Below are 15,445 nucleotides of genomic sequence, written 5' to 3' on the forward strand. Positions count from 1 at the left end.
TGTTACAATGGTGAATGGTATTGTTTCCTTAATTTCTCTTTCTGTTTTCTCATTGTTAGTGTATAGGAATGCAAGGGATTTCTATGTGTTAATTTTATATCCTGCAACTTTACTATATTCATTGATTAGCTGTACTAATGTTCTGGTAGAGTCTTTAGGGTTTTCTATGTAGAGGATCATGTCATCTGCAAACAGTGAGAGTTTCACTTCTTCTTTTCCTATCTGGCTTCCTTTTATTTCTTTTTCTACTCTGATTGCTGTGGCCAAAACTTCCAAAGCTATGTTGAATAGTAGTAGTGAGAGTGGTCACCCTTGTCTTGTTCCTGATTTTAGGGGAAATGTTTTCAATTTTTCACCATTGAGGGTAATGCTTGCTGTAGGTTTGTCATATATAGCTTTTATTATGTTGAGGCATGTTCCTTCTATTCCTGCTTTCTGGAGAGTTTTTATCATAAATGGATGTTGAATTTTGTCAAAGGCTTTTTCTACATCTATTGAGATAATCATATGGTTTTTATCTTTCAATTTGGTAATGTGGTATATTACATTGATTGATTTGCAGATATTAAAGAATCCTTGCATTCCTGGGATAAAGCCCACTTGGTCATGATGTATGATTTTTTTAATATGTTGTTGGATTCTGTTTGCTAGAATTTTGTTAAGGATTTTTGCATCTATGTTCATCAGTGATATTGGCCTGTAGTTTTCTTTTTTTTTGACATCTTTGTCTGGTTTTGGAATTAGGGTGATGGTGGCCTCATAGAATGAGTTTGGAAGTTTACCTTCTGCAATTTTCTGGAAGAGTTTGAGTAAGATAGGTGTTAGCTCTTCTCTAAATTTTTGCTAGAATTCAGCTGTGAAGCCATCTGGTCCTGGGCTTTTGTTTGCTGGAAGATTTCTGATTACAGTTTTGATTTCTGTACTTGTGATGGGTTTCTGTTAAGATCTATTTCTTCCTGGTTCAGTTTTGGAAAGTTATACTTTTCTAAGAATTTGTCCATTTCTTCCAAGTTGTCCATTTTACTGGCATAGAGCTTCTGGTAGTAGTCTCTTATGATCCTTTATATTTCAGTTGTCTGTTGTGATCTCTCCATTTTCATTTCTAATTTTGTTGATTTTTTCTTCTCCCTTTGTTTCTTAATGAGTCTTGCTAAAGGTTTGTCAATTTTGTTTATCTTTTCAAAAAACCAGCTTTTATCTTTGTTGATTTTTCCTATGGTCTCTTTAGTTTCTTTTGCATTTATTTCTGCCCTAATTTTTAAGATTTCTTTCATTCTACTAACCCTGGGGTTCTTCATTTCTTCCTTCTCTAGTTGCTTTAGTTGTAAAGCTAGGCTTTTTTTTTTTTACTTTTTTCTTGTTTCTTGATGTAAGCCTGTAATGCTATGAACCTTTCCCTTAGCACTGCTTTTGCAGTGTCCCGTAGGTTTTAGGTTGTTGTGTTTTCATTTTCATTCATTTCTATGCATATTTTGATTTCTTTTTTTATTTCTTCTATGATTTGTTGGTTACTCAGAAGCGTGTTATTTAGCCTCCATATGTTTGAATTTTTAATAGTTTTTTTCCTGTAATTGAGATCTAGTCTTACGGCATTGTGGTCAGAAAAGATGACTGGAATGATTTCAATTTTTTTGAATTTACCAAAGCTAGATTTATGGCCCAGGATGTGATCTATTCTGGAGAAGGTTCCGTGTGCACTTGAGAAAAAGGTGAAGTTGATTGTTTTGGGGTGAAATGTCCTATAGATATCAATTAGCTCTAGCTGGTCCATTGTGTCATTTAAAGTTTGTGTTTCCTTGTTAATTTTCTGTTTAGTTGATCTATCCATAGTTGTGAGTGGGGTATTAAAGTCTCCCACTATTATTGTGTTACTATTAATTTCCTCTTTCATACTTGTTAGCGTTTGCCTTACATATTGCGGTGCTCCTATGTTGGGTGCATATATAGTTACAAGTGTTATATCTTCTCCTTGGATTGATCCTTTGATCATTATGTAGTGTCCTTCTTTGTCTCTTTTCACAGCCTTTATTTTAAAGTATATTTTATCTGATATGAGTATTGCGACTCCTGCTTTCTTTTGGTCTCCGTTTGCGTGAAATATTTTTTTCCAGCCCTTCACTTTTAGTCTGTATTTCTCCCTTGTTTTGAGGTAGGTCTCTTGTAGACAGCATATATAGGGGTCTTGTTTTTGTATCCATTCAGCCAGTCTTTGTCTTTTGGTTGGGGCATTCAACCCATTTACATTGAAGGTAATTATTGATAGGTATGGTCCCGTTGCCATTTACTTTGTTGTTTTGGGTTCGTGTTTATACAACCTTTCTGTGTTTCCTGTCTAGAGAAGATCCTTTAGCATTTGTTGAAGAGCTGGTTTGGTAGTGCTGAATTCTCTCAGCTTTTGCTTCTCTGTAAAGCTTTTGAATTCTCCTTCATATCTGAATGAGATCCTTGCTGGGTACATTAATCAGAGTTGTAGGTTATTCTCTTTCATTACTTTAAGTATGCCCTGCCATTCCCTTCTGGCCTGAAGAGTTTCTATTGATAGATCGATCAGCTGTTATCTTTATGGGAATACCTTTGTGTATTATTTGTTGTTTCTCCCCTGCTGCTTTTAATATTTGTTCTCTGTGTTTGATCTTTGTTAATTTGATTAATACATGTCTTGGGGTGTTTCACCTTGGGTTTATCCTGTTTGGGACTCTCTGGGTTTCTTGGACTTGTGTAACTATTTCCTTCCCCGTTTTAGGGAAGTTTTCAGCTATTATCTCCTTGAGTATTTTCTAATGGCCTTTCTTTTTGTCTTCTTCTTCTGGGACTCCTATGATTCGAATGTTAGGGCGTTTCACATTGTCCCAGAGGTCCCTGAGGTTGTCCTCATTTCTTTTGGTTCTTTTTTCAATTTTTTCCTCTCTGTTTCATTTATTTCCACCATTTTATCTTCTACCTCACTTATCCTATCTTCTGTCTCCATTATTCTACTGTTGGTTCCCTCCAGAGTGTTTTTGATCTCATTTATTGCATTATTTATTTTTAATTGACTCTTTTATTTCTTCTATGTCCTTGTTAAACATTTCTTGCATCTTCTCAATCCTTGTCTCCAGGCTATTTATCTGTAACTCCATTTTGTTTTCAAGATTTTGGATCATTTTTATTATCATTATTCTAAATTCTTTTTCAGGTAGATTCCCTATCTCCTCCTCTTTTGTTTGGCTTGGTAGGCATTTTTCATGTTCCTTTACCTGTTGGGTATTTCTCTGCCTTTTCATCTTGTTTAGATTGCTGTGTCTGGAGTGGGCTTTCTGTATTCTGGTGGCCTGTGGTTCCTTTTTATTGTTGAGGTATCTCCCAGTGGGTGGGGTTGGACGATTGGCTTGTCAAGGTTTCTTGGTTAGGGAAGATTGCGTCGGTGTTCTGGTGCATGGAACTGGATTTCTTCTGTCTGGAGTGCAATGGAGTGTCCAGTAGTGAGTTTTGAGATGGGTTAGACTCAGTTCTGTGTCTTGCTTGGCTTTATGACTTAGGGTAGTTGAATTTTTAGGCTTCATTTTCCTAGAGAAGAGGGAAATAATAGCATTCATATTTTTTATATACTGTGCACAAGCTAACACGCCCAGTGTAAAACACATTCCACCACAAAATTCCTCTGGGCTGTAGGTGTGCAGATTTCTAAGGCTACACACTTGGGCCAAGGGAAGAGCTCACGATCAAAGAAAAGCAAGTCCTTGATAATTAGGAAGCCTCGGGAAAGTCACTTTTGTCTGGCACTGTGGTTTTCTCAATGTGAACATGGGTTTAAAATTTCTGCTTCTTAAACATATTTATCCACATACCCAAGATTTGTGGGACAAGTTAATGAGACTGACCTCTGAAGAGCATTATACAAAAGATAGTAACTGTATAAGTAAACAATTAAAACAGTGCAAATTTAAGGGTTTTAGCTTAAGAAATACCTGTCAGAGAAGGGATATCTATAGATATACTCAGCAATGATAATCCATGCTTCTTACAGAAGCATGTCTATAATTTCAGTACTTTGTCATTAAGGAGAAAATGGGGCCATGGTTTGATATTATGATCTGAAAATAGACCTAAAAATAATAATAATAATATTGAGAACTTACTCTAGACTATAGAAGGTATCACAGCCCAGGCTTTATGACAGATATATTTTAATGAGAACCTCTGTGAGTGGAAAGCAGCCATCAATACTTTTTAAATGCTCCAGGTGATTATAAATACAAGAAATGTTGAGAACAATTGCCTTGGGCATGATTTGATAAAAATCTAAGAATAAATTCCAGACACCCAATGACAACCCACATTATTATAGGAACTAACTTCTTGAAAAAATATTTCTAACTATGCAATATCCCATACCACTTTTACAACCAACTTTGGAATTATTATCACTATTATTAATATCTTCATCTTTCAGTTACAGAAACTGACCTCTAGCTAAAAGATACATATATAGTAACCATTTCACCCTAGTACTGCATCAATTTGAGATAAGTATTCATATGTTCAAAATAAATGAATACTTAAGACTTGCATATACAACAGAGAAATTTCATTTCTGAAGCAAATACATCTCCAACTAAAAAATATGAATTCTATGCTTATTACCTACAGGATTGAAGTTTTCAGGTTTGAGCCTGCATCAGCCTTTCCTGGAGACAGTATGATACACAGATCACTGTGTCCCATCCTAGAGTTCCTGACTTGGAAGGTCTGGGATGAGGCCTGAGAATCTGCATATCTGATGTCTTCAAGTGACGCCAATGATGCTGGCCCAGGGACTAGACTTTAAAACTCACTACTCTAGGATATTTCAGAATGTGAATGTTGTAAAAGTTCTAGATCTTGCCCCCTATTCCTCTCATCTCCATGATCTTTAAAATACCTAGCATCTGGTCTTCCTCCCCCCAAAAAAAGAAAAAGCAGGATAAAGGAGCATTCATCAGGAAGGATCCCAGGATCGCTCAGCTGGCCTGAGATGCACAAACTAGCTTGATCAAGCAAAGCATGATCAAAACTAAGTTGTTTGGGATCCCAGAGGGAAGCCCCTGAATGCTCCCCACCCGGGATGGGAAATCCTCCCTTCTCTGCATGGCTGGGTGACTGCACCTGCCTCTTTCCCTCTTCCTTTGCCCCCTCCTTCACAGAGATCTTCGTTTCTGTCCCCACAGGACACCCAACCAGAGGAGAATGGCTGCAGAAAATCACTCCACAGTGACAGAGTTCATTCTTGGAGGTTTAACAAATCGGCCAGAGCTCCAGCTCCCCCTCTTCTTCCTCTTCCTCGGGATCTACTTGGTCACCATGATAGGGAACCTGGGTGTGATAACACTGATTTGTCTGAATGCTCCGCTTCACACCCCCATGTACTATTTCCTCAGCAACCTGTCCTTTTTGGATCTCTGCTACTCCTCTGTCACCACCCCTAAGATGCTGGTGAACTTTGTGTCTGAGAAGAACATCATCTCCTATGCAGGGTGCATGTTCCAGCTGTACTTCTTCCTGGTGTTTGCCATTGCTGAGTGTTACATGCTGACAGTGATGGCCTATGACCGCTATGTTGCCATCTGCAGACCTTTGTTTTACAACATCATCATGTCTCATCGAGTCTGCTCCCTGCTGATGGCTGGGGTCTATGCCATAGGATTCATTGGCTCAACCATAGAGACTGGCCTCATGTTGAAACTGTCCTATTGTGATTTCCTTATCAGTCATTACTTCTGTGACATCCTCCCCCTCATGACGCTCTCTTGCTCTAGCACCTATGACACTGAGATGACAGTCTTTGTTCTGGCTGGATTCGACATTGTAGTCACCAGCTTAACAGTCCTAATTTCCTATGCCTTCATCCTGTCCAGTATCCTCCACATCAGCACCACAGGGGGAAGGGCCAAAGCCTTCAGCACGTGCAGCTCACACTTTGCAGCTGTGGGGATTTTCTATGGAACAACCGCCTTCATGTACTTGAAACCCTCCACGGCCAGTTCCCTGGCCCAGGAGAACGTGGCCTCCGTGTTCTACACCACAGTGATCCCCATGCTGAACCCCCTGATCTACAGCTTGAGGAATAAGGAGGTAAAGGCTGCCATGCATAAAACTCTGAGAGAAAAATGTTTTGATACAAATGCTATTACCCTTTTTCAATTTTAAAAATAAGTTGTTTGGGATCCCAGAGGGAAGCCTCTGAATGCTCCCCACCCGGGATGGGAAATCCTCCCTTCTCTGCATGGCTGGGTGACTGCACCTGCCTCTTTCCCTCTTCCTTTGCCCCCTCCTCATTCTTTACCTCATTTCTATATGAAGCTAGCTGATATCAAGTTCTTTTTTTATTATTTGGGGTCTATTTTCCTTCTTCTGTCCCTTTGGTAAACTCTATTATCTCTATTGTAATTTAACACAAATTTTAGACTTTCACAGGCTCACAGATATAGAGAACAAACCAGTGATTACTACCACAGAGAGGAAAGGAGGGAAGGCAAGATAAGGGTAGGGGATTAAAAGACACCAACCGCTACGTATGAAATGAATAGGTAACAAGGATGTATAGTACAGCACAGGGAAACATAGCCATTAGTTTACAGTAACTTTAAATGCAATAAAGTATAAAAATATTGAATCACTTCTTTGTACATCTGAAACTAATTTAATATTGTAAACCAGCCATACTTCAATAAAAAGTAAACTTTAAGCATTGAGTTTGAAAGTCAACCACTTTTTTATTATCTTCTATGTAGAAAATATTACTCAATTTAGTTCCTCCTTTTTGCACTTGGGAGTATACAAGGCAAAGAGAGGTGGATTGAAAGTCACCAACAAGTGATGCCCAGAGCATTTCTCATCTAGACTTCCTCCTCTCCAATCTCTCACTCCTTTCTCCTGATCTCTACCAAAGGGCTTGTACTTGATTCCTTTATGTGACTTTCTTAGTAACAATAATAGTAATGCCAGCCACCAACATGTTTAGGGAGGCTTACTCTGAGCTAAGCAACTCTTCTAAAAGGTTTATATGCATTATTTCAATTATACCTCACAACAGTTTGGTGTATTGTTTTCCCCATGTCATTGTGGAAAGTGGAAACTTGGTTTAGTAACTTTCTCAAGATCACACAGCTGTTAAACAAAGACACTGAGATTCAAATCCAAGTCTAAGTGACTTCAGAACTCACACTCTTAGCTCTCAAAAGTCCCCTTTGCTTTAGGCTGGCACATCGCCTTCTGAACAGCCTGCCCTTTCAATTTCACATGCCTCCTAAAACCAGTTCCTCAGATCCCCACCTTTGGTCATCTGCCCTAGCCCCTTCCTATTTGTAGACAGCTTCTTCGGTAGAACTAAGGGAAGATTACACTAGAGTGACACTCTGGTTTGCCTGGCACTTCACCACTTTTAGCACTGGAAGCCCACACCCTGGAAAATCCCTTGGTCCCACACAAACCAAGATGGTTGGTCACCCAGATTATCCATTGCTGCAAGCCCTCTTGTCCTGCTTAATTAACTCAGAGATCTACCGCCAACCTCACCCAGTAAATCCAGTGGCAATGAGACAAAGTTTCTCCCCACTCCCCTTGCTTTATGCCAATATCAAGGATACATGTCTTAGACTCAGCAGCCTGATATAATGCAAACACCTTGTACAGTGTAGATATCTTCTTGTCATTTCTAGCTAGTTTTGGTATTCTATTGTTTATATCAGTGGTTTATTATGGGAAACTGGAATAACTCTAGTTTTCTCAAGCAGAAATGGCATTAACAGAGGAAATGACTTGGTAAGTTTTTTTGAATGACTACAGAAAGGGTGAGGATGCCCCCTCAAAGTGACTTCACAGCAGATGTGATCTACTCATCAAGAAGCTCCAGCTTCCACTGTGATCAATGCCATCCTGACAAGTGGCCCTCATACTCACAAAATCAATAAACAGTAACTGAACCCAGGGATTGAACATCACCTGGCAATTTGTTACAGACACAAACTTGAGGTTCCTGCTCCCCACCTACAGAATTACTGGGTGGGCCCCAGCAATCTATATTTTAATAGATCTCCTGTTGATTATGATATACACTAAAAAGTGAGATCCTCCTCACTCCCACCCTTAAAATTTCATACAAAAAACATTTCATTAGTGAGAACTAATTCACTTTGGCCACCTGATGTGAAGAGCCTACTCACTGATGCCAGGAAAGATTGAGGGCAGGAGGAGAAGGGGACGACAGAGGACGAGTTGGTTGGATAACATCACTGACTCAATGGACATGAGTTTGAGCAAATTCCAGGAGATTTGCTCCTGGCGTGCAGCAGTCCATGGGGTCACCAAGAATCAGACATGACTTAGCAACCGAACAACAGGAAAATTCACATCCATGACTATAGCTACAATGCAATTTGGAATATGGAATTTTCAGCTGTTTAACCTGACTAGAAGGAGGGTAGAATGGATATTGAGAGAGCCATTCCAAAGTGTCTACTCTACCTATTTTTCATGGGGAGGAGGGCACCCCAGACTGGAATGTAGTGTTATAATAATCTGTTTTGAACCTTATGCCCCTGCACCATCTTCCTGCTGAAATGAAAACAGCACTTCTTTTTCCTGCTTTTCTTACACATTTTCCTGTTTATCTGAATATATAATGATTTTTGATATGATGCTGCAGATTTGTTGACTTTCTTAACTGTTTTTTGTTTCTTTAAAATGTCTTTAAGTTTATTTTGGCAGCCAGTTAAGCTACTTGAGTGTCTTGATATTTCTGAGGCTTAATATTTAAGTTTTGTTAGTACATATCAAGTATAGCTTTTATTCTAGAACAAATTTAGCACTAATGTTAAGATATAAAACTTCTGAGCACTCTAGGGAATGCTACAGGTTTTAAAGTTAATCTCCTTACTGGCTTACTGTTAGTCAGTAAGTCTTGTCTGATTCTTTGCAACCCCATGGACTGCAGCATGCCAGGCTTCCCTGTCCATCAGTATCTCCCAGAGTTTGCTCAAACTCATGTCCATTGAGTCGGGGATGCCACCCAACAAACTCATTCTCTGTCACCCTCTTCTCCTACTGCCCTCAACCTTTCCCAGCATCAAGATCTTTTCCAATGTGTTGGGTCTTCACATCACGTGGCCAAACTATTGGAGCTTCAGCTTCAGCATCAGTCCTTTCAATGAATATTCAGGGTTCCCAGACCTGTGTAACTCTGATAATCACTTATTAGCTTAAAGTTTCCAGGTATTTATTCTTTGCCCAACTTTATGGAGATCTATCTTAGAAACATGTGGCCTAGACAAAACTCAGGCAAAGACACAAGAACTCATTTCTGTCCTTCTTTCCCTGTGACTTCCTATGCTTCACCGCCCATTCCAACTACTTCCACCTCCCAACATTTTGCTCCACTCTTCTCAACTCATCAAAAATGTTGTCCTTTGTTTTCATATACCTTCTTTGGGCCATGATCTAGAAAGTGTCCCCAGACAAATAGGATAAATATAAAGCTCCTGTCATTTGTTCCTCTTCTGTCTTGGGTCATAATTCAGCATCAATGTTGTCCAATGTCTGAAAGCACTTATTTTATATGTATCTTCCAGTTTTTAATTGCTTGTGGTGGATGGCTTATGGAAAGAACACAATTCAGTCCATAGCACACACCCACAAGTGAAAGAATATTATTACATTCTACAAAAATGAGTTAAGACATATTTCAAAAATGATACAAGGTGTGAAAGAATAACAAAACTCAGAAAAATGCAATAATTGTACAATAACTCAAGAAATTACTAGAAATAAAAGGAAAAATAATTTAGGAAATTAAATTGAATTAGAAGTCATAGAAGAGCCAATAAACACAACAGATGATACTTTAGGAGAACCAGAAGGTGGAAAGGGGGGATTAAAAGAAAAAGAAAGAAATGAAGAAATTTATGGGAAGAAACAAATGTGAATACCAGGCAAAGGAGATCTAATCTTTGGTGAGTAGAAGTCACAAAGAAGAAAAGTAAAGCAAGGGACAGAACAAACAATGAAAACTATAATTCAAGGAAAATTTTCCCAGTTTTAAATAGAGATACATACAGATATACAGAAAGAGATGGAGATGGATATTTGAAGGACATATTGAAAAGAAACATCACACCTAAGAAAACTGCTGTAGAATGAATATCAGAACATATCCTCAAAAAATTATTGAGAACCACACAGTACAAACTTTTGAGTTCTTGTTGAAAGACCTATAAACAATAACTAACCCAGAAGCAATGAATCCATTTATTGCCTAATTTGTAGCCTTGAAACACCACTGCATGCCTGCATGCTCAGTTGCCCAGTAGTGCCAGACTCTGCTGCCCCATGGGCTCTAGCCCACCAGGCCCCTCTGTCCATGGGATTTCCCAGGCAAGAATACTGGAGTGGCTTGCCATTTCCTCCTCCAGGGGATTTTCCCAAGCCAGAGGTCAAACCTGTGTCTCTTGTGTCTCCTGAATTGCAGGTGTATTCTTTACCACTGTGCCACCTGGAAAGCCCTTGAAATACCACATCAGGACTAAAAGTAACCAAGTTTCTTGGAGAAATGGTTGATTTCTAGTCTGAAATTTATGAAAGAAGTTCAGAACATTTGTCATATCAGCTAGTAATTAATATTAGAGACTAACTGTACTGTGTCCAAAAGACTTAAGAGAAAAACTGAAAAGAATTCCACAGGACAAAGGCTGAAAATTTTGATCAACAAAAGGATAATAATTTCAAGGGAAAAAAATAATAATTTCAATGGACTGAAACACATAAGATATGATTAAATTAGTGAGATTATAAAGATACTACCCAAAAAAAAAACCAATCATCTTTAGAAGATAATAAGAAACCAAGTTATTTTAAAATTAAAAAATGAAGGTGATGTGTTTTTATATGAACTGTGGTGGTGGATACTCAAATTTGTGCATGTAAAATATTTGCAGTGAAGTAAATGTACACACCAAGAAACGATTATAAATAAAACTGAGGAAATCATAATAAGATCAGTGGATTGTCTATGGCAATGTGTGGTATTCCACATATGATAATTTGGAAAATGTTACCATTGCAGAAAACTGCACAAAGTGTACACAGGATCCCTCTATATTATTTCTCAACCTACATGAGAATCTACAATTATCTTAAGAGGAAAAGTCTAATTTGAAAATCATCATTAGCAACATTTTCATAAATGATATATTCCTGAATGTATTCTTGACAACTGCATATTCTTATAAACGTATTTCTGTTATGAAAGATAACATATGAGTGAAGAGTTCTTATGTCTTCCTACTTATGCTTCTCAACTCCTGCCATTCTAACACCGTTGGTCTACAGGTGCAGCAGCGGGGTGACAAATTTGGCATTCCTTATAAATTCATATTCCTTTACTGAAATTATACAGTGTGTTTTATTAAAAAACCTTGAGTCTGTATTAAACCCTTTAAAATAAACATTTTAAGTCTATTGATTATGCTTCATGATGAATAACTAATGATGTGTGACAAGCTTAATGGTAGTGATTGATAATGGCAATGATGGTAACAACAGAGGTGGTTGTGGTGGTGGTGTAGTGTGGGTTCTGGTAGTGGGATGATGATGATAGAGTTGTTGGATGTATAATATTTTAAAGGAAGCATTAGACTATAGTTCCCCAAGCAGAAAGATGACCCTCCCAATAGAAGGAAAATTAACACACCTGGGAGACAAAAAAAAACATGATTCCTGGCACAGGTGCAAACCAAGACTAATTGCTCCTTTACTAAGGTCTCCAGTCTCTGAAGTGACTGCCTCCCAGGAGAAGTCCTACCCATGCATATAGATGGCACTTCCTGTTTCTTCTCTTTATATATATATATAAAAAGAACCCCAAGTCTCCTAAGCTCAGGGACCCATTTTTCATGACAGTGCTGGTCCCTTTGAGTAAATTTAGGACTAGATGTAAATCCAAATGGTCCTCTCATTTTCTGATATTTACTTCCCAACTGTTGAAACCAAGGCATCCTCTATAGTTTTCAGAGGACTCTGATCCATTTTTCCTCAGCACAGGTACTTAATTATGACTTACGGCAATTGTATGAGGCATATATTTCTTCCATAAACTTCTGTTTCTAATGTAGTCTATTTGCAACTCTGTTTATCTTCATCTCTAAATGGTTTTTCTTCACGTGCTGTGTTCTTATGGGCAACAATCCTGAGCCTCTGATGGCCTGGTAGAACTGGAGGTAGTAACTGTAGTGACTGATATCAAATATGGGTTCATGTTTTCCTATTTTATATTATTAGGTGACTATGAAAATCAATAACTAAGTCAATGCTGTCTAGGATTTTCCCATTAGCACTTCACTAAGTAAATGACATTCACTCTGTACTGCCCTGTAAAGCATTTTGATTCCTGGTATATTCCAGATGGATTTTCTCTTAATATGATTTTTATTGTTTTCAGAGGTGGAAATTGAGTAGAAGAGAATATGTTAAGATATTTTAATCTATTGTTGCTACCTAGAGGAACTTTTTCTGCTTAGTAATAAATGGAAATGATATTCAAAAGTCTTAGCTATCTTAATACTCTCTCTTGATTAGTTATTATGAAGTTAACAATTTAAACAATAACTTAAAATGTAAATGCAGGTTTTCTTGTCTTCACACCATATCCTTAGGATTTAAAGATTCTTACCCCTAGATAAGAAATATAGTGTCAGAGTTATTATTATTATTATTACAGGAGTCAAACAACACAACATATTTTAAAGTGCTGCAGTTAAAAAAGTAGGCTACGACATTTTTTTAATACACATGTGCTGACACACATAGGTACATGTATGTATTGAAAAAATATAAAAAATAGTCTAGACTATTGTTATTCTCCAAAGAGCAGGAAAATGACACTGTATTTTTGTTTATTTGTATTTCTGATTTCGTACAATGCGCATGTACTGCCTTGGTAATTTTTTAAAATATATCAGAAATTGACAGTAAAATTTATCATTTGTGTACAAAAATTCAATAAATTAAGATTGCTAAATAATAACAAAGTGCTACACACAAGACAACCTACAGCAAAGCAACATAGTTTACTGAAAACAAAAGCAGACTGATAGTCAGACGTCCTGAGTTTTAGACCCAGTTCTGTGTCTATAACTTATTTAACTTTTAGAGCTTCTGTTTCCTAGAGAACAGGAACATAATACAACATTCCTCTTTTTTATATGCTGTGCACAGTCTAAGACATCAAGGATAAAGCAAGTTCAACCACAACATTTTTTAGAACTGTAAGTGTGCAGATTGTAAGGCTACACGCTTGGGCCAAGGGAAGAGCTTATGATCAAAGAAAGCACTTCTGCCTAAAAATATTATTTAGCATTTGAAAGAAAAATAATAAAATCAGAAGAATAAATATTCAGTAAACACAAAAGAAAAAAAAAAGCACTTTCAGTTCCCAGTCCTTGGTTATTAGGAGGTGTCGGAAGAGTCACTTTGTGTCTGGCATTTCAGTTTTCTCAATATGAGAGAGGAATGAAAATTCTATGCTAAACACATTTGTCTTTCTACTCAAAACTTTTCAGAGGAGTTAATGATATTGACTTTTGATGAGCATTACACAAAAGCTGAAAGTGATAGTCACTTAGTCGTATCCAACTCTTTGCATCCCCATGGACTGTAGCCCACCCTGTTCCTCTATCCTTTTGATTTTTCAGGCAAGAATACTGGAGTGAGTTGCCATGTCCTCCTCCAGGGGATCTTCCTGACCAAGGATGGAACCTGTGTCTCCTGTGTTGCCTGCACTGCTGGAAGATTCTTTACCATCTGAGCCACCAGTGGAGGTCTTCCCCCAATGGGTCAGCAGGAAAAGGATCAACCTACAGTGCCCAAGGCACAAGAGACGCGGGTTCCATTCCTGGTTGGGAAGATTCCCCTAGAGGAGGAAATGGCAATGCACTCCAGTATTCTTGCCTGAAAAATCCCATGAACAGAGAAGCCTGGCGGGCTACAGTCCAGTGGATTGCAAAGAGTCGGACATGACCGAGCAACTAAGCACAGCAGCACACAAAAGTTAGCAGCTGTATAATGAGCAAGGAAAATAGTGCAGACTTAGGGCTTTAACTTAAAACATAGATAGATAGATACAGATATCAGGAAAGGGACATCTATAGGTATCCTATCCTGCAAGGATGAGCCATGTTTTCTTACAGCCATGTCTATAATGTCAAGACTTGGTCATTAAAGAGACAATGGCTTGATATTATGATCTGAAAATAAAAACAACAATAGTGAGAAGAGCTATTGAGTACTTCCTCTAGACCAGCAGTCCCCAGTTATTTTGGCACCAGGGACTGGTTTCATGAAAGACAATTTTTCCACAGATGAGAGTCAGGGTGGGGGTAGGGATGGTATGGGGATGATTCAAGTGCATTGCATTTATTGTGCACTTTACTGCTATTATTAATACATCAGCTCCACCTCAGATCATCAGGCATTAGATCCCAGAGGTTGGGGACTCCTGCTCTAGACAATACTAAGTGCCAGGACCAAGGCTTTACCACAGACTGATTAAATGAGAACTTCTGTGGACCAAACACAGCCATCAATACATTTTAAATGTTCCAGTTGGTTATAATTATACAGAGTTGAGAATGATTGCTTTAGAGCCTGAAGTACAGGAAAAAACTAAGAAAGAATTTTTGACACCTAATGACAATTCATATTTTTTTTATAGGAGCTGACTTCTTGGAAAAAAAAATCTCTAACTATGCATTATCCCATATTATTTTTACAACCACCATAGCTCTTGATATCACTAATTTCTTCATTTTTAGATGCAGAAATTGACTTATAACTCAGTGATACTGTTGTAACTACTGTGTCACCTAAAACTGCATCAATTTGAGATAAGCTATCATATGTTCACATTCAGTCAATATCTGGGCCTTGCACTGATGACAGGGGAATTTCATTTCTGAAGCAAAGTACGTCTCCAACTACAAAATATGAATGCTAGCACTTATTACCTACAGGATTGAGGTTCTCAGACTTGAACCTGCCTCAGCCTCACCTGGAGACAGTATGATACACAGATCACTGGGCCCCATCCCAGAGTTCCTGACTTGGTAGATCTGAGGTGAGGCCTGAGAATCTGCATCTCCAATGTCTTCAGGTGATGCAATCAATGCTGGTCCACAGACTAGACTTTAAGACCCACTGCTCTAGGATATTTCAGAGACATGAATGTGATAAAAGTTCTGGATCTTGCCCCATTTTTCTTCTCATCTCTATGACCTTTGAAATACTCAGGGTCTGGTCTTCCTCCCAAAATAAATAGCAGCATTAGGGGTCATTCATCCAAAAGGATCCCAGAATCACTCAGCTGGCCCTAGATGCTCAAAATTAGCTTCACCAAGCAGTGTAAGAAGCAGCCTTTCATGCAGTTCTTCTCTCCCATCCC

The 15,445-nt window shown here is 38.2% G+C and overlaps 1 protein-coding gene across 1 annotated transcript; it reads left to right on the forward strand.

Annotated features, from left to right (window-relative positions):
* Positions 1 to 5,202: 5,202 nt before the first annotated feature.
* On the forward strand, positions 5,203 to 6,165 carry LOC122430712 (olfactory receptor 151-like). Its single transcript, XM_043451545.1, has one exon. It carries the CDS (start codon positions 5,206 to 5,208, stop codon positions 6,163 to 6,165), a length of 960 nt encoding a protein of 319 aa, XP_043307480.1. The 5' UTR covers positions 5,203 to 5,205.
* Positions 6,166 to 15,445: the final 9,280 nt, after the last annotated feature.

Source organism: Cervus canadensis, chromosome 29 (genome assembly GCF_019320065.1).
Source record: "Cervus canadensis isolate Bull #8, Minnesota chromosome 29, ASM1932006v1, whole genome shotgun sequence".
NCBI lineage: Eukaryota > Metazoa > Chordata > Mammalia > Artiodactyla > Cervidae > Cervus > Cervus canadensis.